The sequence below is a fragment of the Chiloscyllium punctatum genome, chromosome 26 (genome assembly GCF_047496795.1).
Source record: "Chiloscyllium punctatum isolate Juve2018m chromosome 26, sChiPun1.3, whole genome shotgun sequence".
NCBI lineage: Eukaryota > Metazoa > Chordata > Chondrichthyes > Orectolobiformes > Hemiscylliidae > Chiloscyllium > Chiloscyllium punctatum.
The window spans coordinates 57,108,950-57,134,751 of NC_092764.1; the positions used below are offsets into that span (position 1 = coordinate 57,108,950).

Genomic DNA, 25,802 nt, shown 5'->3' on the forward strand with positions numbered 1-25,802 from the left:
GCTCCCTTGCGATCTCTCTATCGTGCTCTGTCCTTCGCTCTCTTTCCCATGCTCTTAATCGCACGCTCGCTCTCCCGCTCTCTCTTGCTCTTTCTCATGCTTTTGCACTCTGTCTCTGTTGCTAACTCTCCCTTTCGTTCTCGCTCTGTCTAGCTGGATCTCGCTCACTTTCTCTTGCTGGCTCTCTCACTTGTGCTCACTCTTGTTCTTGCTGGCATTCTACTCGTTCTCCTTGCTGTCTCATGTCACTTGCCCCCTCGCACGCTCTCCCTCTCTCCCGCTGTCTCTCTTTCTCTCTCTCCTGCACAAACTGTCTGTCCCACGTATGCTCTCTTCTCTCGCGTGCTGTCTCGTGCACGCTCTGAATTGCGTGCGAGTTCTCTCTGTCCCTCCCGCGCTCTCTGTCTCTTTTGCTTGCTCTCTCTTGGTGTCACTGGCTCGCTCTTATTCTCTCTTGTGCTCTCTCTCTCCCGCCCACTCTGTCTCTCTCCCACTCTCTCCCTCTCTTATGCACTTGAGCTCTCTCTAGTGTGCTCTTTCACTATCCCTCGCTTGCTGTCTCTCGGTCTCATTTTCTCTCTCTGTCTTGGTATCAGTGGCTCGCTCTCATTTGCTCTCTCCCACATGCTCGCTCACTCTCCCATTGGCTCTCTCCTGTGCGCGTGCTCTCTCTCCCTCCCTCTCCCACTATCTCTCACTCTGTCTCAGTGTCAATGGCTTGCTCTTGTTTGCTCTCTCCCGCACGCTCTCTATCTTCCGCTCTCCTCCTCTCACGTGCGTGAGCACTCTGTCTCTCCCGCGTTCTCTCTCTCCTGCTTCCCCTCCCTCACGTGCACAAGCTCTCTCCGTCTCTCACGTGTGCTGTCTCTCTCATGAGCTCTGTACCACCCTCCAGGTGCGCACGCTCTCTCACGCATGCATTTTCTCACTTGCTCTTGCACGCTCTCTCTCGGTCTCGCTCGCTCAGTCTCTGTGTCAATGACTTGTGCTGTTTCGCTGTCTCTGTGTGCTTTCTCTCTCTGCCTCTCCCACGTGCTCTCTCTCTCCTGCTCCCCCTCTCTCATGCACACGAGCTCTATCTCTCCCGCGTGCTCTCACCCACTCTCTCTGTCTCTCACGCGCGCGTGCTCTCTCTCACCGCTCGCTCTCTCACACTCGAGCTGTCTCTCCCATTCGAGCTGTCTCTCCCATGCGCTTTCTCTCTCCCTCTCTTTCACGCACACGAGCTCTCTCTCATGCACTGTGTCTCACTCGCTCTCGCTGTCACTCTTTCAGTGTCTCCCTCTCTCTCGCTCTTGTGCTCTTTCTCTGTATCTTTCGCTCTCAAGCTCTCGGTGTCTCGCTGCCTCTCTCTCGCTCATTCTCTCTCAGTTCTCTCGCTCCCTCGGGCTCTCTCGCTCTCATTCTCTCTCAGCCCCTCCCGGTCTCTCACGCTCTTGGTCTCTTTCTCAGTGTCTTTCTCTCTCGGTCTCTCTCTTGCTGTCTCCTGCTCTCTCCCTCGCGTGCATTTTCTCACACATTTGCTCTTGCTCACTCTCGGTCTCTCAGTCTCAGTGTCAATGGCTTGCTCTCATTCGCTATCTCCTACACACTCGCGATCTCTCTCTCTCCCGCGCGCTCTACCTCTCCCACGTGCTCTGTCTCTCCTGAATTTGCTCTCTCCAGCTCCCCTCTCTCTCTCTCACGCGTGCAAGCTCTCTCCGTCTCTCCCGCATGCTTGCTCTGTCTCTCCCATGCTCCCCCTCTCTCCCGCGCTCTCTGTCTCGCTTTCTCTTTCTCTCTCTCACTCGCATGCGTGCTCTTTCTCCCGTGCACTCTCTCATCGTGTCCATGGCACACTCTCGTTCGCTCTCTCCTATGCTGACGCACTCTCCCTCTCCCATGTGCCCTCTCTCCTGTTCTCTCTCTCTTCGCAGGTGCTCTGTCTTTCCTGTGTGCACTCTCTCCCCCGTGTGCATTCTTTCTCTCGCGCGCTCTCTCTTGAGTTCGTGCTCTCTCCCTCTCGCGCGCTTTCACTCTCCCGCTCTTGATCTCTCATGCGCGCGAGCACTCTCTGTCTCTCCCACGCTGTCTGTTTCTCCTGCGCATTCTGTCTCTTTCCTGCTCTCTCCCTCTGTCACGCACACCAGCTCCCCCTCTTGCGTGTGCTTTCTCTCAACGGCTTACTCTCTTTCTGTCCCTTGCACGCGCTGTCTCTGTCTCTCCTGCGCTCTCTCTCTCGGGCTTGCTCTCCCATTCACGCTGTCTCTTCCGTGCTCTCATTCTCTCTGCCATGTTCGCTCGGTCTCTCTGTGCGTGGTCTCTCTCTCTTACGCTTGCTCACTGTCTCCCGCTCGCTTGCTCTCTACTTCGGTCTTGCTCTCTCTCTCTCTCTCTCTCGTGGTGTCAATGGCTCACTCTCGTTCACTCTGTCCTGCGCACACACTCTATCTCCCGTGTGCGCTCACTCTTGCACCCTCTAGCTCTTTCCCACTCTCACGCGCGAACTCTCTCTGTCTCTCCCGTGCGCACGCTCTCTCTCCCTCTCTCTCATGCGCTGCTCTCTCTCTTGTGTATGCTCTCTTTCATTCGCTCTCTCGGTCTCGGTGTCAATGGCGCGCTCTTGTTCTCTCCATTGTGCGTGCTCTCTCTGTTTCACCTGCACTCTCTGTCTCGCTCAAACTCTCTGTCTGGCACGCGCTTGCTCGCTCTCTCGCGCGTGCTCTTGCTCTCTCCCGCTCTCCCTCTCTCACGTACGTGAACTCTCTTACTCACTCTCTCTTTCTCGTGCTCAAGTGCTCTCTGTTCGCGCTTTCTGTCTCCCCCGCATGCGTGCTCTCTCTGTCTCTCACCCGCGATCTCCCTCTCACTCGCTCACTTTCTCAGTATCTGCATCAATGGCTTGCTCTCGTTCGTGCTTTCCTGCCCGCTGTCTCCCGCACATGCTGTCTCTGTCTCTCCCGCACTTGCACTCTCGCCCTCCCTCTTTCTCTCTCGCACGCATGAGCTCTCTCCCCCGTGCACGCGGTCTCTCCCGAGCTTGCTCTCTCTCTCTCCTATGCGCTCTCTCTCCCGAGTTTGCTCGTACTCTCCCACGCACTCTTTCTCTCGGTCTTGCTCTCTCCCACACTCTGTCTCTCCCATGCATTCTCTCTCTCCTGTGTGCTCTCTCACTCGCTTGCTCGCTTTCTCTCTCTCTCCCCCCATGCACGTGCTCTCTCTCTCCCTCTCTCCTGTTCTCTCTCTTTCCCGCGCACAAGGTCTCTCTCACTCACTCTCTTGGTCCCGGTGTCAATGGCTCACTCTCGTTTGCTCTTTCCTGCACACACTCTTCCCCCCACGTGCTCTTGTGTGCTCTCATTCCTGTTTGCTCACTTTCTCATGCACACTCTCTCTAACTTGCTCACTCTCTCGCTGAATCTGTCCCTTGTTTGCTCTGAGTCTCGTTGTCTCAGTCTTACTCTCACTCACGCTCTCTCTATCTGGAGCTGGCTTGCTCTCATTCGCGCGCTCTCCCTCTTGCTGGTTCACTCTTGTTTGCTCTCTTACATGCTGTCTTGCTCACTTGCTCTCACTCGCTGTTTTGCTCGCTCACTCTTGCTTGCTGTCTGGCCCACTCTCGTCTCTCCCTCGCTTGCTCTCAGTCTCACTGGCTCGCTCTCGCTCGCCCATGCTCTCTCGCTCACACTCTCTCCTGCTCTCACTCTCTCTGTGCCCCACTCTTTCTCTCCCACGCACACAAGTGCACTCTCACTCACTTGCTCTAACTTGCTCGCTCTTTCTCCCTTGCTTGTGCTCTCAGTCTTGCTAACTCTCAGTCTCGGTGTCGCTGGCTCGCTCTCACTCTTTCTCTCGCTCTGTCCCTCACTCACTCTCCCTTGGTCTCGCTCTCTCTATCTCAGTGTCACTGGATCACTCTTGTTCGCGTGCTCTCTCTCTCTCTCTCTGTTTCTCTCGTTCTCTCTCTCTCACTTTCCTTCTTGCTGGTTCGCTCACTCGCATTCTCTCTCTCTTGCTCTCACTCTCGCTCACTCTGTTATCTCTCCCTTGATTGCTGTCTCTTAGTCTCATTCTCTCTTTCTCTCTCAGTCTCGCTGGCTCATTCTCGTTTACTCTCTCTCGCTTGCTTTCTCGCTCTCCCTCGTGTGCTCTCTCAGTCTCCCTCCCCCCTCTCTCGCTTGGTTGCTCTGTCTCGCTCTTACTCCTGTGCTCGCTTTCTTGTGCTCTCACTCTCTCGTGCTCTCTCTTGCTCATGCTGTCTCTCACCCTCTTGCTTGCTCTCTCGCTCTTGCTCTCACTTGCTTTCTTTCTCTCTCGCTGTCTCCTTCGCCCTTACATTTGCTGTCTCGCTCTTTCGTTCGCTCTCTGGATGTCTCACACTCGCTCTCGCCCTCATGCTTTCTCATTTGCTTGCTCTCTCTTGCTTTCACTCTCTTGCTCTGTCTTGCTCATGCTGTCTCTCTCTCCTTCTCATTCACTCTCAGGCTATGTGTCTCGCTCTCACTCACTGTCTCGTGCTAGCTCTTGCACTCTCTCTTGTTTTCTCGCTCGCGTACTCTCGCTCTATCTTGGTCTTGTTGTCAATGGCTTGCTCTCTCCTGCGCGCTCTATCTCTCCCGCACCCTCTGTCTCACTCACACTCACTCTCTCTCTCTCTCTCATTCCCGGTGTCAATGGCTCGCTCTTGTTCGTTCTCTCTCGCAGGCGCTCTCTCTCTCTCCTCCCTCCTGCATGCTCGCTCTCTCCCGCGCGTGCTTTGTCTCTCCCGCATGCATTGTCTCTCCCACTTGCTTTGCCTCCCGCTCGCTCTCTCTTCCGCTTGCTCTTGCTTGCTCTCACTCACTCTCTCCCTTGCTCGCGCTCTCGGTTTCGCTCTCTCTATCTCGGTGTTGCTGGCTCGCTTTTGTTAGTGCTGTTTCTCTCTTGCTGACTCTCTCCCTCTCTCTCTCCCCTTGCTTGTTCTTTCTCTGTCTCGCTCTCCTTGCTGGTTCACTCTCACTTCTTTGCACACTCTCTCACTGGTTTGCTCTCTCGCTCCCTCTCAATTGCTCACACTCTCCCTTGTTTTCTCGCTCTCTCTGGTGCTCTTGCTCTCGCTCTCCCTCTTTCACTCTCTTGCTCTCACTCTCCCTCTTTCACTCTCTTGCTCTCACTCTCTCGCTCACTTTCCCTTTCTCCCTCACCCTCTCCCCAACATCGCACTCGCTCTCGTGCTCTCTCTTTCGTTCGCGCTCTCTTGTTCTCTCTCGCTCTTGCCCTTGTGCTCTCTCACACTCTTTCACACTCGTAGCTCTCTTTTGCTGTTGCTGTCTCACGTGCTCTGTCCTGCTCACTCACTCCCATGCTCTGTGTCTTGCTCTCTCTCGCTGTCTCGTGCTAACTCTTGCACTCTGGTGCTCTCTCTTGCTTTCACACATGCATGCCCTCACTCTCGCTCTCTTTCTCCCGCTCTGTCTCACCCTCGCTCTCCCTCTTGCTCACTCTCTCTCTCTTGCTCTTTATCTCTTGGTCTCACACTCGCTGTCTTTCTCTCCATTGAATGCTCTCTCTCTCTCTCTCTGTCTCTTGCTGTCTCTCGCTTGCTTGTTCTCTCTTGGTCTTTCACACTATCGTTCTCTCCTGCTCTTGCTCTTACTCACACTCTCTCTTGCTCTCACTCGCTTTCACTGTCTCGCACTCACTTTCCCTCTTTTGCTCGTGCTCTCGCTCTTTCTCTCCTGCTCACTCTTTCGCTGTCTCTCTCCCTGCCGCTCTCTCTCGCACGCTTTCTCTCCCTTCCGGCGCGCTCTCTCTTCCACTATCTCTTTGTCTCTCTCTCTCTCCCAATCCCGCTCTCTCCCTCCTGCAGTCACTTTTTTTCTCTCTCTCTCTCTCTCTCGCACACGCTCTCTCTCTTTCCCAATCGTGCTCTGTCTCTCGCGCCCTCTCCGCTGCTCTCTCCCTCTCACCCACGCTCTCCCTCTCAACCGCACACTCCCTCCCACTCTCCCTCACCAATTCCCCCTCCTGCTGACTCCCTCCCACCCTCTGCATCCTGCCCTCTCCCTCCCGCTCTCTCCCGCAAGCACTGTCTCGCTCAACCTCTCATCCTCACGCTTACTGTCACCCTCCCACCCGCCTGCTCTCTCCCTCTTGCTTTCGCGCTCGTGAGCTATCACTCTCACTCTCTCTCTTGCCCTCGCTCTTCCACACTCTCGTGCTCTCCTGCTATCTCCTTCCCGCTCGCTCACCCTCCCTCCCATGCTCTCCCTCCTGCTCTCTCTTGCGCTCTGTCTCATGTGCTCTCTCTCCACCCCGCACTCTCTGTCTCTCGCTCTCATGCTCCCGTTCACTCTCCCATGCTTGATCTCTCTCTGTCTCCCTCTCACTCCCCTTCCTTCGCTCTCGCTTTCTCACTCTCTGCCTCCCTCTCTTGCTCCCTCCTGTCCTCTCTCGCACTCTCGCTTGCTCTTGCGTTCTTGCTCTCTTGCATGCACTCTTGCTCTCACATTCGCATGCTCGCTCTCTCTCGCTCTCTCCCACGCTTGTGCTCGCCTTTGCTTGCTCTCTTTCTGTCTTGCTGGCTCTCTTGTTTTCACTCTCTCCCACTGTTTCTGTCTCTCATCGTTATCCCTGGCTCTTGCTGTTGCTGTCTCTCGCTCGCTTGTTCTCTCTCAAACTCTCTCTCTCTTCCTCTCTCCTGCGCTCTTGCTCTTGTTTTCACTTGCACTCTCTCTCTTTCGCTCTCCCTCTCTTTCTAGCTCTCACTTTCCATCATTTGCTTGCTCTCTTGCTCTTTTTTGCTCTCGCTTTCTTGCTTTTGCTACCGTTCTTTCTCTCTCTCTCTTCCTCCTGTTCTCTCCCTCGCGTGCTCTCTCTCTCTCCCTCTCGAGTGCCGCCTCCCTCTTCTGCTCGCTCACTCCCTCTCTCCCCCACTCTCCCTCCCGCTATCTCTCTCCCACACTCCCCCTCCCTCTGAACCTCTCTCCCTCCCACCTACTCTCTCCCTCTTGCTTTTGCGCTCGCATGCTCTCTGCTGCTCTCTTTCGCAATCTCTCTCCCCACTCTCTCCCGCCCGCTCATTCCCGTGTGCTCGCTCTCCCTCTTGCGCTGTCTCTGTCGTGCTCTCTCCCTCTCCTGCTGTCTCCCTCTGCCACTCCTGCTCTCTCCCTCTTGTGCTCTCTCTCACGCTGTCTCCACCTCGCACTCTCTCTCTTCCACACGTGTTCTGTCTCTCCCTCCCGTGCTTGCTGTCTTGCACTCTCTCTCCCACGCACTCCTCTCACATGATGTCTCGCTCTCTTGCGCGCTCTCTCTCTCGCTCCCTCACACGGGTTCTCCCTCACTCTCTGTCACACTCTCTCTCTCCAGCGCTCTCATTCCCTCTTGCCCGCGCTCTCCTGCTCTCTCTTGCGCTCTCACACTGTCTCTCTCTGTCTCTGTCTCTCTCTCTTTCTTTCTTTCTCTCTCTCTCTCGGTCTTGCATTTTTGGTCTTGTTCTCTTGGTTTCTCTTGTGCGTGTGAGATATGCGCACTCTTGTGCTCACGCTGTCTCGCATGCCCTTGCTCTCTTGGTCTCGCTCTCGCTGTCTTGTTCTTGCCCTCTTGCTCTCTCCCTTTTGCTATTTAGCTCTCTCCTGCTCTCTTCCTCTCGTTTCCTCTTCCTCCTGCTCCCGTGGACACTCTCCATCTCTCTCGCTCTCTCGGTCTTGTTCTCTCCCTCGTGCACTCTCCCTCCCTCCCACCCACCTCGCGCTCTCTACCTCGCGTGTATTCTCTCTGCCACTGTCTCTTGCGTGAGCGCTCCCTCTCTCTCTCCCACTCGTTCTCTCTCCCTCCCGCGCTCTCTCGCTTCTTCGCTCTCACTGTCCCTCGAGCGATCTCTTTCACGCTCTGTCTTCTGCTCTGTCTCTCTGTCCCGTGCTCTCACCCGCACTCTCTCTCTCTCCTCCCTGCGACCTCATTCCCACGTGCACTTGGCCTCTCTCACCCACACTGTCTCCCTCTCGTGTGCTCTCTCTCACACGTATTCTCTCCATCGCTGTCTCTCGCATGTGTTGTCTGTCTCTCCCATTCGCGCTCTCTCCCTCCCGCGCTTTGTCCTGCTCGCTCATCCTCGCGCTCTCTCTTCCTCGTCCTCTGTCCCTCGTGCGCTCTCTCTCTCCCGCTGTCGCTCCGTCCTGTACTCTCCCACCCTCATGCTCATTGCCGCGCTGTCTCTCCCACGCTCACGCACATTGTCTCTCACTCTCTCTCCCTCTCACGTTCCCTCACCCCCGTGCTCTCTTGCTCTCTCTCCCCAATGTACGCTTTCTCTCTCTCTCGGTCTCTTGCTCGGTCTCTCACTCCTGCTCTCTCCTGTGTGCTCTCTTGTGTGCACTCTCTTTTTCTCCTGCTCTGTCACTCCCTTCTGCTTGGTCTGTCCATCCCACTCTCTCCTGCAAGCTCTCCTTCTCCATGTCCCTATCACGCTCTCTCTCCCTATTCCTCTAGCTCTCTCATTTGAGCGCTGTCTCTCCCGCCCGCGCTCTCATGCATATGCAATCTGCTGCTGTCTCTCGCATGCAGTGTCTTTCCCACTCGTTCTCTCTCCCTCCCACGCTCATCTGCGCTCTCTCTCTTCCTCGCGTTCTGTAACTCTCTCCCCCCCTGCTGTTTCTCCATCCCACGCTCTCGCATACGCCTTCTCTCTTCCTCCTGCATGCTGTCATTCTCGTGCTCGCTGTCTCTTGGTCCCTCTCTCTCCTGCGCTTTCTCTCCCTTCCCCGCGCTCTCTCTCCCTCTCCCCCGCGCTCCCTCTCCTTCTCCCCCGCGCTGTCGCTCCCTCTCTCCCACACTTTCTCTCCCTCAACCCCGCGCTCTCTTTCTTCTGCGCTGTCTCTCCCTTTCCTCCGCACTCTCCCTCTCCCGCCTGGCTCTCCCTCTCCTCCATGTTCTCCCTGTCCCGTGCTCTCCCTCTCCCATGCTGTCTCTCCCTCCCGCGTGCTATCTCTCCGTCCCGCGCTCTCCCTCTTCCTCTCCCGCGCTCTCGCTCTCCCGTGCTGTGTCTCCCTCCCTCGCTCTCCCTCTCCCACGCTGCCTCTCCTTCCCGCGCTGTCTCTCCTTCCCGTGCTATCCCTCTCCCATGCAGTCTCTCCTTCCCGCGCTATCCCTCTCCCGCGCTGTCTCTCCTTCCCGCACTAGCCCTCTCCCACACAGTCTCTCCTTCCCGCGCTCACTCTCTCCCCTGCGCTGTCTCTCCCTCTCCCCCGTGCTGTCTCTCCCTCCCTCGCTCTCCCTCACCCACGCTGCCTCTCCTTCCCGCGCTATCCCTCTCCCGCGCTGTCTCTCCTTCCCGCGCTATCCTTCTCCCACGCAGTCTCTCCTTCCCGCGCTATCCCTCTCCCACGCAGTCTCTCCCTCCTGCGCTCTCCCTTTCCCCTGCACTCACCCTCTCCCCTGCGCTGTCTGTCCCTCTCCCCTGTGCTGTCTCTCCCTCTCCCGCGCTGTCTCTCCCTCGCTCTCACTCCCTCCTGCGCCGTCTCTCATGTGCTCTCCCTCCTTCCCGCACTGTCTCTCCCTCCTTCCCGCACTGTCTCTCCCTCTCTCCCGCTGTCTCTCCCGCGCTCTCCCTCTCCCGCACTGTATCTCCCTCCGGCGCTCTCCCTCTCCCACGCTCTCTCTCTCTCCTGTGCTGTCTCTCCCTCCTGCGCTCTCCCTCTCCCGCACTCTCCCTCTCCCACGCTCTCCCTCTCGTGTGCTGTCTCTCTCTCCTGCGCTCTCTCTGTCCCGCGCTGTATCTCCCTCTCGCGCTCTCCCTCTCCCGCGCTGTATCTCCCTCTCGCGCTCTCCCTCTCCCGCGCTGTATCTCCCTCTCGCGCTCTCCCTCTCCCGCGCTGTATCTCCCTCCTGCACTCTCCCTCTCTCGCGCTCCCTCTCCCCTGCGCTGTCTGTCCCGCTCCCCGTGCTCTCTCTCCCTCTCGCGCGCTGTCTCTCCCTCTCTCTTACGATTTCCCTCCCTCCTGCACCCTCTCTCATGTGCTCTCCCTCCTTCCCGCGCTGTCTCTCCCGCGCTCTCCCTCTCCCGCATTGTATCTCCCTCCGGCGCTCTCCCTCCTGCGCTCTCCCTCTCCCGCGCTGTCTTTCCCTCTCCCGCGCTCTCCCTTTCCCTCGCTGTATCTCCCTCCCGCGCTCTCCCTCCCTCCCGCGCTCTCCCTCTCCCCTGCGCTGTCTGTCCCGCTCCCCCGCGCTCTCTCTCCCTCTGTCTCTCTCTCTCCCGCGCTGTCTCTCCCTCTCTCTCACGCTCACCCTCCCTCCTGCGCCCTCTCTCATGTGCTCTCTCTCCTTCCCGCGCTGTCTCTCCCTCCTTCCCGAGTTCTCCCTGTCCCGTGGTCTCCCTCTGCCGTGCTGTCTCTCCCTCCTGCGCTCCCCCTCTCCCGCGCTGGCGCCCCCTCTCCCGCGCTGTCTCTCCCTCCCGCGCTCTCCCTCTCCCACGCTGTCTCTCCCTTCCGCGCTCTCCCTCTCCTGCGCTGTCTCTCCCTCCCCGCGCTCTCCCTCCCACGCTGTCTCTCCCTCCCCCGTGCTGTCTCTCCCTTCCGCGCTCTCCCTCTCCTGCGCTGTCTCTCCCTCCCCGCGCTCTCCCTCCCACGCTGTCTCTCCCTCCCGCGCTGTCTCTCCTTCCCACACACTCCCTCTCCCTCCCTCTCCTGCGCTGTCTCTCCCTCCCGCGCTGTCTCCCTCCTGAGCTCTCCCTCTCCCGCGCAGTCTCCCTCTCCCACGCAGTCTCCCTCTCGCGCGCAGTATCTCCCTCCCGTGCTCTCCCTCTCCCGCACTGTATCTCCCTCCCGCGCTCTCGCTCCCTCTCCCCCGCGCTCTCGCTCCCTCTCCCCCGCGCTCTCGCTCCCTCTCCCCCGCGCTCTCGCTCTGTCCTGCGCCCTCTCTCTCACGTGCTGTCTCTCCCTCCCGTGCTCTCTCTCCCTCCCACGCTGTCTCTCCCTCTTTCCCTCCCTGTCTCTCCCTCCTTCCTGCGTTGTCTCTCCCGCTCTCCCTCTCCTGCACTGTATCTTCCTGCTGTGCTCTCCCTCTCCCGCGCTGTATCTCACTCCTGTGCTCTCCCTCTCCCCTGCACTCACCCTCTCCCCTGCACTCACCCTCTCCCCTGTGCTCTCTCTCCCTCTTCACTGCGCTCTCCTGCGCTGTCTCTCCCTCTCCCACGCTGTCTCTCCCTCTCTCCCCCTCCCTCCTGCGCCCTCTCTCATGTGCTCTCCCTCCTTCCTGCGCTGTCTCTCCCTCTCTCCTGCTGTCTCTCCCACTCCTGCACTGTATCTCCCTCCTGCGCTCTCCCTCTCCCCTGTGCTCACCCTCTTCCCCCGCGCTGTCTGTCCCTCTCCGGCACTCTACTTCGCCCTCCCACGCTCTCCCTCTCCCTCCCGTACTGTCTCCCTGCTGCACTCCCCCTCCCCGTCTCTCCCCCTCTCTCCCGTGCTGTCTCTCCCCCTCCCCCGCGCTGTCTCTCCCCCTCTCTCCCGTGCTGTCCCTCCATGTCTCTCCCATGCTCTCCCCTCTCCGTCTCTCCCTTCCTCCTGCGCCCTCTCTCCCACCCTCTCTCTCCCTTCCGCACTGTCTATCCCTCTCTCCCGCACTCTTTCTCTCAGGTGCTCTCTCTCACTCGAGCGCTGGCTCTCCCTTCCACACGCTCTCATGTATGCTCTCTCTCTCTCCCACCCATTCTTTCGTTCCCACTCTCTCCCACGTGGTCTCCTTTTCTACCACTCGCACTCTCTCTCTTCCTCGCGCTCTCTCTCTCCCGCGCGTTGGCTCTCGCTCTCTCTCCCCCGCTCGCTCTCTCTCCACTCCCTCTCTCTTCCACTCATTGGTTCTCTCTCCCCCTGCGTCTCTCCATCCCGCGCTCTCCCTCCCACGCGCTGTCTCTCACTCTGTCTCTCCCTCCCTCGCTTGCTCTTTCCTTCCATCTCTTCCTCCCGCGCTTGCTCTCTCCCTCCGTATCTTCTCCCCCGCTTGCTGTCTCCCTTCGTCTCTCCCTCCCGCGCTTTCTCACGCGCACTCTTTCTCTTCCACTCTGTCTTTCTCTCCTGCACTCTCTCCCTCGAGCGCTGTCTCTCCCTCCCGCACTCTGTCTCACGTCCGCGCTCTCATGCGTATTCTCTCTGCTGCTGTCTCTCGCATGCGCTCTCTCTCTCCCACTCATTCTCTCTCCCTCCCACACTCTAGCTCCCCCTTTCTACTAGTTTCACTCACTCTTCCATGCTCTCTCTTCCCCCCCCCCGCTGTCTGTGTCCCACACACTCCTTCCCATGCCCTCTCTCATGTGCTCGCTGCTCTTGCTCTCTTTCTCGCCCTCCCTCACCCTCTCTCTCACACTGTCTCTCCCTCCCGCTCTCTCCTTCTCCCGCGCGCACTCTTTCTCTCGCTCCCGCTTTCTCCCACAAGCTCTCCCACTCCCATGCTCTCTCTCCCTCTTGCACTTTCTCTCCCTCTTCCTCATGTGCTCTCTTCCCGCTGTCTCTCCTTCCTGCACGCTCTCTCACATGCATTCTCTCTGCTGCCGACTCTAGTGTGCACTCTCTCTCTCCCACTTATTCTCCCTCCTGTGTTCTCTCTCCCAAGCGCTCATTCCTATGCTCGCTCTCTCCCGCGCTGTCCCTCTCCCTGTCCCACAGTGTCTCCGTCGCGCTGTTTCCGTCCCGCACTCTCCCTCCTGCGCGCTTATTCCTGTGCTCTTTCTCTCGTGTGCGCACTGTCTCTCTTCTGAGCTCTCTCCTGCTCAGTGTCTCCCTCCCGCGCTCTCCCACTCCCATTCTCCCTCCCGCGCTCTCCCACTCCCACGCTCTTTCTCCCTCCCGCGCTCTCTTGCATGCTCTCTCCCACTCTGTCTCTCCCTCCTTCTCTCCCATTCTCGTGAGCTCTCCCTCTCGCACTCTGTCCCTTTTCCTCCCGCTCTCTCTTCCTCGCGTGTTCTCTCGTTTGAGTGCTGTCTCTCCCTCCCACACGCTTTCTCACGCATATTGTATCTACCGCTATCTCTCATGCGTTCTTGCTTTCCCTCCCATCGCTCTGTCTCTCCCGCGCTCGCATGCAAACTGTCACACGCTCTCTTTCCCACTCTCTCCTGAGCTCTCTCCATCGTGAGCGCTCTCTTTTCTTCGCACTCTCTTTCTCCTGCGTGCTTTCTCTCCTGCTCTGTCTCTCCCTCCCGAGCTCTCCTGCATGTGCCTTCTCCCGTGCTCTCCTTCTCCTGCCCTCTCCGTCCCGCCCGCTTTCTCGCGTCCATTCTTTCTCTCCCGCTCTGTCCCTCCCATGCTCTCCCCTGCGCTTTCCAACTCCAACACTCTCCCCCTCGCGCTGTCTCTTCCTGGCATGGTCTCTCCCGCATATCTCTCTGCCGCACTCTCTCTCCCATGCTCTCCCTCTCCCGCGTTTGCTCTCCCTCTCACGTGTATTCTCTCTGCCGCGCTCTCGCACGCTGACTCCCTCCCACTGTCTCGCTCTCAAGCCCGCTGTCTCTCTCACCCGCGCTCTCTCTCTGCCACACTCTCTCCCGCGCTCACTGTCTTCCTCATGCCTTCTCTTCCTCATGCTCTCTTTCTTCCTCAAGCGCTCTTCACACATGCTTTCTCACGTGTATTCTCTCTGCCGCGCTCTCTCCCACTCGTTCTTTATTCCTTCTCTATCGCGCGCTCATTCCCGCACTCTCCCGCTTGCGGTCTCTCACTCTCGCTCGCTTGTTCTCTCTCAGCCTCACACACTCTCTCTCTCTTGCTATGTAACAACCTTTACTTAAAAGGTACACAGTCGCTGATGCTTGAGCTGCTTGTGTTCCTTTGTTTTTGCCAGCATTTTCACATATTCTTCAGTATAGGTAAATCAAATACATTTACCTCTTTTGATGTAACATTTTTGTGGGACCTTGAAATCTTCGGATAATCCAAAATTTGGATAATCAGTATTCAGATAATTGAGGTTTGCCTACACCAACCTTTTCCTAGCTACAGTCAGTTCTGAAGAGTGGTCATTGGACCTGAAACATTAATTCTGTTTTCTCTCCTCAGATGCTGCCAGACCTGCTGAGTTTTTTTTCCCAACAAATTTTCTTTTTGATCCCCATAACTGAAGTGTTTTGTATCATCCTGGTGTACGAACTCCATACATTCTCTAAGGAACTGACATCCTCACTAAAGTGTGCTTGCTTGGAATTGGAGACCCTTCTTCAGTTGAACCTATTTGATCATGTGTAAAAGTTTAACAGGACCATGTTGATTTTATATTTGTGCCTCATTAAAAAAGCCAAAAGTCCCGTATATTTTCTTAACTACCAGACCACATAGCTGCGTAACAATTAAGGAAATTTGTACAACATTAAGGATTTTACAACTAAGTGGTTACGTAAAAGCATAGACAGTACTTTAATTTTAAAAAAAAAACCTTGTTCAACCTATGGCTACACTTTTTTTATATTGATTTTCATCTACCAAGGAACAGTGATGACTTATTTTAACAAAATTGTTTGAAATGTTTGCTGCCATTCTGTTGTATATTCATAGAGGACTTGCAGAAAGATAACGAAAGACTAAATTTGGAGGTTGAATACCTAAATCAGCAAATAAAGCAATACAGCAAATTACAAGAAACTGTCACCATGTTACAGGAGAGTCACAGGTAATAAAATCATGAAGAATCTTAACATATATAATGATGTACTATATTAACTAAACATGTAATAGATCATATGTAAAGTACTGTGATTTCTTCTTCATATTTCTGAAGTTGTTAACAAACATCTATCATAATACCTGATTGATAATTTAGGAATTGGGATAGTATTACAGTAAGATCAGAACTTACTTGGACTTTACTGTGAACATTATTTAATTAAAGCTTTAATTGCAATAGTGTTTTCCTTACCTAATGTCACAATAGTACCTTAAAACTACTGAAACAATTTAAAAGTTTCTTTTTTTAAAAATTTGCTGTACATTGCAAAATACCTGAAACATATTTACAGTTTAATAGGAAACCATTTCAATATTGAATACTATGCCATAGCTGAATTGCGGTAAAGATGTCACCACCAGTTGTTCTAATGAAAGATACTTGGGAAAATGTTTTATTTGTTTCATCACTACAGGTTTCCATTTTCTGACTTCATTTTTATTACTAGTCATAGAGTTATATAGCACGGAAACAGACTCTTCAGTCCATACGGTAAAAACAATGACTGCAGATGCTGGAAACCAGAGTCTTGATTAGAGTGATGCTGGAAAAGCACAGCAGTTCAGGCAGCATCCAAGGAGCAGTAAAATCGACGTTTCAGGCAAAAGCCCTTCATCAGGAATACAGGCAGAAAGCCTGAAGGGTGGAGAGATAAATGAGAGGAGGGTGGGGGTCGGGAGAAAGTAGCATAGAGTACAATAGGTGAGTGGGGAAGGGGATGAATGTCAGGGAGGAGGGTGGAGTGGATAGGCGGAAAAGAAGATAGGCAGGTAGGACAAGTCATGGGGACAGTGCTGAGCTGGAAGTTTGGAACTGGGGTAAGGTGGGGGAAGCATACCAAGATAGTCCCAAACTAAAGTAATCCCACCTGCCTGTGTTTGACCCATTTCCCTCCAAACATTTCTTATTCTTGTACTTACCTAAACCTCTTTTAAAAGTAACTGTACCTGTATCTGCAGCCACTGCTTCTTCTGTAAGTTCATTCCACACACAAACCACTCTGTTTAAAAAAAAAAGCCTCATGTCTTTTTTTAAATCTTTCTCTTCTCACTTTAAAATATGTCCCCAATCTTGAAATCCATTCCCTTAGGGAAAAGACACCTGCTATTCACTTTACCTATACCCCTCCTTATTTTATAAACTTCCATAAGGTCATCTCTCAACCTCTTTCGCTCCCAGCCTATCCAGCTTCTCTTTATAAATCAAACCCTCCATTCCCGGCAACATCCTGGAAAATCTCTTCTGATCCCTATCCAGTTTAATAAAATCCTACCTATGATAGGGCAACCAGATTAGGATACAGTACTCCAGAAGAGGCCTCACCAACGTCCTGTACATCTTCAATGTAAAGTCCCAACTCCTTTATTCAAAGATTTGAGCAATGAAGGCATGCATGCTAAATGCCTTCTTAACCACCTTATTTATATGTGATGCAAACTTCAAAGATTGAACCTCAGGTCTCTGTTCTACAACACTGCCCAAGGCTCTACTTTTAATTGTATAATTTTTGTCTTTGTTTTTCCAAGATGTAATATCCCGCATTTACCCAAATTAAGCTCCATTTGCCATTGTTCAGCGCATTGACCCAGTTAATCTTAGATAACTTTCTTCACTGTCCACCATACCACTGATCTTGTTGTCAACTGCATACTTACTAAACATGCTTTCTGTATTCTATTTTTCTATATTCTATCCTCACTTAAATATAATATATATGTTTTTATTAATTAAAAAACTTTTACTAATTTTTACAAATTATCGAAAAGACAGGGAGGTGGGCAGAGGGGGCGGGGTGGCCTAATTAGTTAAGAACAAAATTAAATCTATGGCACTAAACGACATAGGGTCGGATGATGTGGAGTCTGTGTGGGTGGAATTGAGGAACCACAAAGGTAAAAAAACCATAATGGGAGTTATGTACAGACCTCCTAACAGTGGTCAGGACCAGGGACGCAACATGTACCGGGAAATAGAAAAGTCATGTCAGAAAGGCAAGGTCATGGTGATCATGGGAGACTTCAATATGCAGGTGAACTGGGTAAATAACGTAGCCTGTGGATCCAAAGAAAAGGAATTCATGGAATGCTTACAGGATGGCTTTTTGGAACAGCTTGTCATGGAGCCCACAAGGGAGCAGGCTATTCTGGACCTAGTGCTATGTAATGAACCAGACTTTATAAAAGATCTTAAAGTAAGGGAACACTTAGGAAGCAGCGATCATAATATGGTAGCGTTCAGTGTGCAGTTTGAAAGAGAGAAGGCAAAATCGGATGTAATGGTGTTATAGTTAAATAAAGGTGGGCATGAGAGAGGAACTGATGAAAATCAACTGGAAGCAGAGCCTAGCGGGGAAGACAGTAGAGCAAAAATGGCAGGAGTTTGCAGGTATAATTGAGGACACTGTACAGAGGTTCATCCCCAAGAAAAGAAAGATTATCTGGGGAGGGATTAGACAGCCATGGCTGACAAAGGAAGTCAGGAAATGTATGAAAGAAAAAGAGAGATCCTATAAAGTGGCCAAGAGCACTGGGAAATCAGAAGATTGGGAAGGCTACAAAAACAGAGGATAACCAAGAGAGAAATAAGGAAGGAGAGGATCAAATATGAAGGTAGGCTAGCCATTAATATTAGAAATGATAGTAAAAGTTTCTTTCAATACATAAGAAACAAACGACAGGCAAAAGTAGACATTGGGCCACTTCAAACTGATGCTAGAAGGCTAGTGATGGGAGATAAGGAAATGGCTGGAGAACTTAATAAGTACTTTGCGTCTGTCTTCACAGTGGAAGACATGAGTAATATCCCAAAAATTAAAGGGAGTCAGGGGGCTGAGTTGAGTATGGTTGCCATTACAAAAGAGATAGTGCTGGAAAAGGTAAAAAGTCTTAAAATTGACAAATCTCCTGGCCCCGATGGGCTGCATCCTAGAGTTCTGAGGGAGGTGGCTGAGGAAATAGCGGAGGCGTTGGTTGAGATCTTTCAAAAGTCACTGGAGTCAGGGAAAGTCCCAGATGATTGGAAGATCGCTGATATGAGCCCCTTTTTCAAGAAAGGAGCAAGACAAAAGACGGAAAATTATAGGCCAATTAGCATATCCTCTGTTATTGGTAAAATTCTAGAATCCATCGTTAAGGATGAGGTTTCTAAATTCTTGCAAGAGCAGGGTCGGATTAGAACAAGTCAACATGGATTTAGTAAGGGGAGGTCGTGCCTGACAAACCTGTTAGAATTCTTTGAAGAGGTGACAAGTAGGTTAGACCAGGGAAACCCAGTGGATGCGGTCTATCCAGACTTCCAAAAGGCCTTTGATAAGATGCCACACGGGAAGCTGCTGAGTAAGATGAGGGCCCATGGTGTTCGAGGTGAGCTACTGGCATGGATTGAGGATTGGCTGTCTGACAGAAGGCAGAGAGTTGGGATAAAAGGTTCTTTTTCGGAATGGCAGCCGGTGACAAGCGGGGTCCCACAGGGTTCATTGTTGGGGCCGCAGCTGTTCACGTTATATATTAATGATCTGGATGAAGAGACTGGGGGCATTCTAGCGAAGTTTGCTGATGATACGAAGTTAGGTGGACAGGGCAGGTAGTACTGAGGAAGTGGGGAGGCTGCAGAAGGATCTAGACAGTTTGGGAGAGTGGTCCAGGAAATGGCTGATGAAATTCAATGTGAGCAAATGCGAGGTCTTGCACTTTGGAAAAAAGAATACAAGCATGGACTACTTTCTGAACGGTGAGAAAATTCATAAAGCCTAAGTACAAAGGAATCTGGGAGTGCTAGTCGAGGATTCTCTAAAGGTAAACATGCAGGTTGAGTCCGTGATTAAGAAAGCGAATGCAATGTTGTCATTTATCTCAAGAGGGTTGGAATATAAAAGCAGCAATGTGCTACTGAGCCTTTATAAAGCTCTGGTTAGGCCCCATTTGGAGTACTGTGTCCAGTTTTGGGCCCCACACCTCAAGAGGGACATACTGGCACTGGAGCGTGTCCAGCGGAGATTTACACAGATGATCCCTGGAATGGCAGGTCTAACATACGAGGAACGGCTGAGGCTCCTGGGATTGTATTCAATGGAGTTTAGAAGGTTAAGGGGAGATCTGATAGAAACTTACAAGATAATACATGGCTTAGAAAGGGTGGACGCTAAGAAATTGCTTCCGTTAGGCGGGGAGACTAGGACCCGTGGGCACAGCCTTAGAATTAGAGGGGGTAAATTCAGAACAGAAATGCAGAGACATTTCTTTAGCCAGGGAGTGGTGGGCCTGTGGAATTCATTGCCATGGAGTGCAGTGGAGGCTGGGACGCTAAATGGCTTCAAGGCAGAGATTGATAAATTCTTGATGGCAGAAGGAATTAAGGGCTACGGGGAGAATGCTGGTAAGTGGAATTGAAATGCCCAACAGCCATGATTAAATGGCAGAGTGGACTCGATGGGCCGAATGGCCTTACCTCCACTCCTATGTCTTATGGTCTTAAAGCCTTTTATACAGAGTTTTGTTTCAGTCTTAATGTTCGGTAGTAATTTTTAAAAGGGAAATGGATTTATGATATAATGACTGGTCATCACTTTAAAATAGTAGGATGAAAGATGTTAACTGCAGTGTCTGAGCACAGGGTATTGCATTTTATAGGGTGCTGATAAGCAGGACCTGCACGCTTCCTCAATTGGGGGAGAAAAGATAAATGTGGATTTATTGCAGACTGCACTGGCTCACTTCTTGCTTCTCATAACAATTAGTCATTGATGGCATGAGGAAATGGTATGGCAAAGCTTGTCTGCCAAAAGGTGCAAATAGTTATACTTGGAACTAATTTTTCAAGTAAGAGCACTTAAAATGGAAAACAAAACTTGAATAAAAGATGTGATTAGCTCAATGTTGTCTTTGTCCAGTATTCACACTCAACATCAGCCAGCAATTCTTGCTGGAGCATTGATCAGCATCTGCGGTGGCATTTCTACTTCTGTTCCAGGGACTGAAATCACTTAACTAAATGAGGGGTTGTAATGTTATCTTCCTCTTTGATGATCCCACAACTTATTTGATAAACCCATTCCGCTGTTCGGTAATTCAATTAGTGTAATAATTTAGTGCTAAAATGTATCATTAAGCCAAAAATAACAATATTTTACAATGCTTTTATTGATTTATAACTTTCGGTTGTAATTTAAATGCATTTTACTTAGTAAAGATGGACATTTTAAAGTTTTTCTCCAGTAGAGGGGCATGGATAGGGTAAATAGGCAAAGTCTTTTCCCTGGGATCGGGGAGTCCAGAACTAGAGGGCATAGGTTTAGGGTGAGAGGGGAAAGATATAAAAAAGACCTAAGGGGCAACGTTTTCACACAGAGGGTGGTACGGGTATGGAATCAGCCAGAGGAAGTTGTGGAGGCTGGTACAATTGCAACATTTAAGAGGCATTTGGATGGGTATATGAATAGGAAGGGTTTAGAGGGATATGAGCTGGGTGCTGGCAGGTGGGACTAAATTGGGTTGGGATATCTGGTCGGCATGGACGGGTTGGACTGAAGGGTCTGTTTCCATGCTGTACATCTCTATGACTCTAAATGCGAGATTATTTCTGTTCCGGTAAACTAATTTTTGTCTTGTTCCTAGATCTCTAGTATCTACCAATAATTACCTACAGCAGCAGCTGAACATAACTAGTGCTGGCCAAAACAATGATGCACCATATCATCATAATTCTCATCGGATGAAAGCATGGAGTAAACTCCCACCTTCAGAAATCACAGAATTGCCCTTATCATCTAAGCGTAGCTATCACAGTACCTCAGATATACTGTAATAAAACTGCTGTATAATACAGTAACTAAACTCAAAATGCCTAATTCTAATTAAATTAGTGTTTGTCAGAAATTGTATTTGAGCTAATCTTGTGTTTTTTTTAATCTATGAAGTGTCTCATTTCAACAGAATTTGGAATTAAACTGTAAAATAAATATGCTATGTTAAAAATAGTTTAGGCTACTTTGAAATAAACATGTACAGTTATGCTATATGTGTAATGTATTGTTATTGTGACATTATTAGAATTAATGCATTTAGATTGTGGACTGTACATGTTCAAAACCTAAATACGACGTAGCAATATTTAATCCCCAGTGATGAGTGGCTTTCTTGTGAAGTAATCCTAATATTTCAGCTGAATTTGTTTGTGCTATTTTGTAACAATTTTCAGTTACATAGTAGTGTTTTAACTTACAGTGAAGTATGGATCAATGTATTACTACTGAAAAGTATAGGATTATTTTGCACATTTGATGGAATGTCATTGGTGCTTTACAGTAATTGTTATCCACACATTTGGTCAACAATTTGTGTGGATTTAAAGACTAATATTATCAGTGGAACCTTTAGAAGCGACAGCACCTCATTGTGAAAATCACAGCAATTATTGAGTGAAACAAGCACACAGTGCTGGAATTACAGGGTTGAGTAGGCAATATCTGTGGCAAGAGGAGGAGGGTGAGTGATCTGATGCATTAACCCTAACTTCCTCATTACAGATAATTATTATAGATTTCCAGCATCCTCAGTATTTTGCTCTTTGAAATCTTGGCTTGCCTGCCTTTTTGGAAGTGTTAATTATGTTCAGACTTCCTGACACTTATATAAATTACATATATCTAAGATGATAATGGGATGTTTGGAACACTAAATGCAATTCATCATCATATTTAATTTATTAATCTAGTTTATGAAATAGTTCTGGTTGCAAGACTCTTGCAAAAAACAATAAGCTTTTATCCTTTATGTACATTTACATTCATTTCCACTTCATTTCAATAGCATATTAATCAATATTTTATTATGAATATTATGATTATTTGAGTCTAATCTCAGCTTTTGCATCAAATTCTTGTGTTATTTCAGTTGTTCATGGATCAATGACCATTCTGCTTTTAGTAGAGTTGCTTGTGCTAGTCTTCATAAAACAAATTTGTTTCAATTTGTTTCTTAATTTTAGTGCTAACTAGATTGCTTAAAATATTTTAAGTTAATTCTGTTTTGATTATCCAGTTACATTTTTCATATCATCTTGAAAATTAGAAGCATGTCTGTATAATACTTGTACAAGAAAATGATCATCAAATGAGTCAGAATAAGCTTTGCGTTAGTTTCAAGATACATTTAATTTTTTTCTCTCTCCTGTTTATTTTAGTTTGTAGTATTATAGAGATCACATGTTTTTGTCTTATAGGTAAATTTTTGCATTCATTATTGCAAGATTGATTAGCTCTGAGAAAAGGTCATGTAAGTATCAAGCACTCAAGTTTGGTGGATTATGCTTGAGTTGTAGAATAATGAGCCCCCTTTTAAGAATGAAGAATGTGCCCCAGCCTCAAAAAAAAGCTAATTTAGATGCAACAGTTGGTATTTTCCATATCATCTATTTTGTTTCCTGATGTAAAAGTTTTGCTGTAAAGGTGTTTTTTTTAGCTCTGTACTGAAGTGCTTCTGAACCAAAATGGTAGAGATTTTTTAGCACTCAAATTCATTTTTACATTTGATCATTTCTCCTATTTATGTTGTTTGATCATATGAAAATATTTACGATATCTGTGCACTTGTAGATGTAAATACATTTTATTTATATTTTTGTATGTAAATTTCTTGGGAATTGAAATTTTCTAATTTATTAACATTGTCTTACTGATGACTGAAAAATTAAATATCTTTTGTAGATTCAAGATATTTAATAATAAAATATTTTCTAAGTTTTAAATTTTGTGTCCCCATGTAGTCCAAATTCCAGTTGTTGGTAAATGCAATGTTTTATTTAGATGATGTCCATAAAATCCCACAAAATTGACAATGTAACTAATTTTTAAGCTGTCTGCTGTAGCCATAAAACAATGTGGTTTGGATCTTTAATAAATCCATCGTTGCTGGTTCTTCAAAAACTCAGCAACAGCCATATTGCCTAGTTAATAAAGATTTAAAATAATTTTACTGCTTAAAATAAAATCTTACCGGAATTTTTGGAGCGATTTCAAACTCAACCAATTTTAAGATGTCACAAAGTTGCATTAATAAGGATTTTGCTTTTTTTATGAGGGAATGAAGAATGAACAGTATACACATGCAAAATTCACTGTAATCATTTTTTCATACATGGATCATAATACCAGAACATAAACAGTCATAAGGAATGGGTGAAACAGGGTGCTGCAACAAGCTTGCAAAAATAGATTTATGACTCTAAAGACATAAAAACTTCTGAGGCAAAATCACACTGAGTCATATTTCTGCTGTTTCTCGGATCTTGCTTTTATAACCCACCCACCAGGGTGGGAGGGGGTGAAGAGGCACGTAAAATATAAGTTGCTAGTCCAATGATGTCCTGCCTTCCCTGATGTATTCCCCATAAAACAGTTGACTTGAAATTGACAGTCTACTAATTTTAAAAAAATTAATGGATCAATGAGCTTCTGAAGCCAATTGCCCAAATGATATGCTATCCACCTCCTAATACTGTAGGCCTTGTTTAATGTTGGTTGGATTAGGACTAACAGTTATTTCAGAGGGTTGAGTAATTGGTGAGCTGTCTTGCCCCCACCCCTATAAAATCTTTCCTGTTCTGAGCCTGTACTGTCAATAGAATCTTATGGTTTTCATTTTCAGTGTCTTAGGCCATTTGGAAAAAAAGATAAGATTAAGCAGTACACGCAAGAATGGAATCCCTGACTTCTTTGGCAAACAGATGAAAAAGAAGTGTTCAGTGCAACTGTGCAGTCAAATATGTAGTCATCTGATACCAAATTGCAAATTCAGTTTGAGTAATTGATTAAAATTCATATACAGAATCAAGGACAGAAAGGCAGAGCAGACTTAGTCAAATGACACATTTCTGCTCCTACATCTTAGGGTCAAACTACATCCCACTCCTGATCTTGCAGAAAAGTTCAGTTCTGTATTTTAAATAGCTTGCAGACTGTCATATTATAGATTGCTGCATTCTCCAAACCTTTATAGCATCTGTAAACTTTTAAATTGTCTCCTGCATCCTAACATCTAGATTACTTATATCAGAAAAAGTAAGCATTCCAATATGAACCCTGCAAAACTCCACTAAAAACCTCCTTTCTGCTTGAAAAATATCCATTAACATTTACTCTGTTTTCTATCCTTCAGCACATTTTGTTTGATTAGACTAGATTCCCTACAGTGTGGAAACAGGCCCAACCAGTCCACACCGACCCTCCGAAGAGCAACCCACCCAGGCCCACTTCCCCTCTGACTAATGCACCTAACACTATGGGCAATTTAGCATGGCCAATTCACCTGACTTGCACATCTTTGGATGAAAAAATCCATTTATCTAAAGTTTAATTTAGATGAATGCGAGGTGCTGCATTTTGGAAAGGCAAATCAGGGCAGGACTTATACACTTAATGGTAGGTCTTGGGGAACGTTGCTGAACAAAGAGACCTTGGAGTGCAGATTTGTAGTTCCTTGGAAGTGGAGTCTCAGGTAAATAGGGATAGTGAAGGTGTTTGGGATGCTTTCCTTTATTGGTCAGAGCATTGAGTACAGGAGGACATGTTGCAGCTGTACAGGAGATTGGTTTGGTCACGTTTGGAATATTGTGTGCAATTCTGGTCTCCCTCCTATAAGGATGTTATGAAACTTGAAAGGGTTCACAAAAGATTTACAAGGATGCTGCCAGAGTTGGAAAGTTTGAGCTGTAGGGTGAAATGGCTGAGGCTGTTTTCCTTGGAGTATTAGAAGCTGGGTGGGGGTGGGGGAGAACCTTACAGAAGTTTATAAAATCTTGAGGGGCATGGATAGGGTAAATAGACAAAGTCTTTTCCCTGGATTGCAGGAGTCCAGAACTAGAGGGCATAAGTTTAGGATGAGAGAGGAACGATTTAAAAGGTACCTAATCTAGTGCTTTCAAATAAACCTGGTTGTGTGTGATTTTTAACTTTGTACACCCCAGTCCAACACCAGCATCTCCAAATCATGTTCACCTATTAACTTATTGTTCCATATTATAGGGTCAGAGGATTCATGCATTACCTGTCTATTTTATTAAACTCCTATTCCCTCTTTGTTTGAAGGCTTCTGGTCTGTTGTGTGACCAATCCCTATACAGTTGTTTTGCTCTGGAATACACAACAGTGCCTTTAGCCACTGCTCAACTCCTGGAAACCAGAGCTCAAGTTTGTGTGACCACTTATGTTCCCTACAGATTCGTTTGGACGATGTTATGATCATAACTTCACATATACATGTTGCACACTCCAATTGGCCCTTCTGAAAAGCCATTCCATAACTGTAAAAAATATTTATTATACTGAGAATCAGTATAAACTTATGAAAACCTAACATATTTTCTGATTAAAAAAAGAATTAGAGACTTAAACACAATCTTTAAATGAGCTTTAAAATTAATACTGACAAATCCTATTCAGCAATCGGCTTCTTTCCCGCACTTGTAACACATCCCTATTTGTCTCAGTGCTAATGGACCACTTGATTGCCATCTTATTTCTTCTCCCACTCACCTTTCGCAACAAACCTTAATTAAAGCACCCTTTCCTCACGCCTCCACTTCCCTTAAATTCCTATAGTAACGCAAATTCCCAGATCCTCGGTCTGTCTGTCGCAATCAGGTAAAAAGTTAAAAATCACACAACACAGGTTATAATCCAACAGGTTTAATTGGAAGCACACGAGTTTTCGGAGCGACGCTCCTTCATCAGGTGGTTGATCCCGATGAAAGAGCGTCGCTCTGAAAGCTCGTGTGCTTCCAATTAAACCTGTTGGACTATAACCTGGTGTTGTGTGATTTTTAACTTTGTACACCCCAGTCCAACACCGGCATCTCCAAATCGCAAACAGGTTAAGTCTCTTCCCACCCTGACTGTGCTCCTAAGTATTTGGTATTGAAGACAAAAGAAAACCTTTTGCTAACACAGATGAAAAAACTGAAAACAGTTCACGTGACATCGTCATCTCAATCAACTCGATGCAAGTCGGTTTATACATGCATGACCGATACCACCTGTAAATGATGTGTCCCGCTCCCAGTGACGGGCATGTGTAGAAGGCGGAGGCCGCGCTCGTGCTCGTGCTCGTGCTCGCGGGTGCGCCTGCGTAGTGGTTTCACAG

At 49.0% G+C, this 25,802-nt stretch overlaps 1 protein-coding gene across 2 annotated transcripts in view; it reads left to right on the forward strand.

Moving 5' to 3' along the window:
* The window catches only part of LOC140453084 (leucine-rich repeat-containing protein 36-like), a 96,370-nt gene extending 74,092 nt beyond the window's left edge, over positions 1-22,278 (forward strand). The window contains exons 12-13 of one of the 2 annotated variants that reach the window (XM_072547476.1): positions 14,499-14,613; positions 20,280-22,278. In XM_072547476.1, the coding sequence (XP_072403577.1) occupies positions 14,499-14,613; positions 20,280-20,469 (305 nt within the window). In that variant the 3' untranslated portion in view covers positions 20,470-22,278. The remainder of the gene's footprint in view (positions 1-14,498; positions 14,614-20,279) is intronic. The other variant, XM_072547475.1, reaches the window with a different exon arrangement.
* The last annotated feature ends 3,524 nt before the right edge of the window (positions 22,279-25,802 follow it).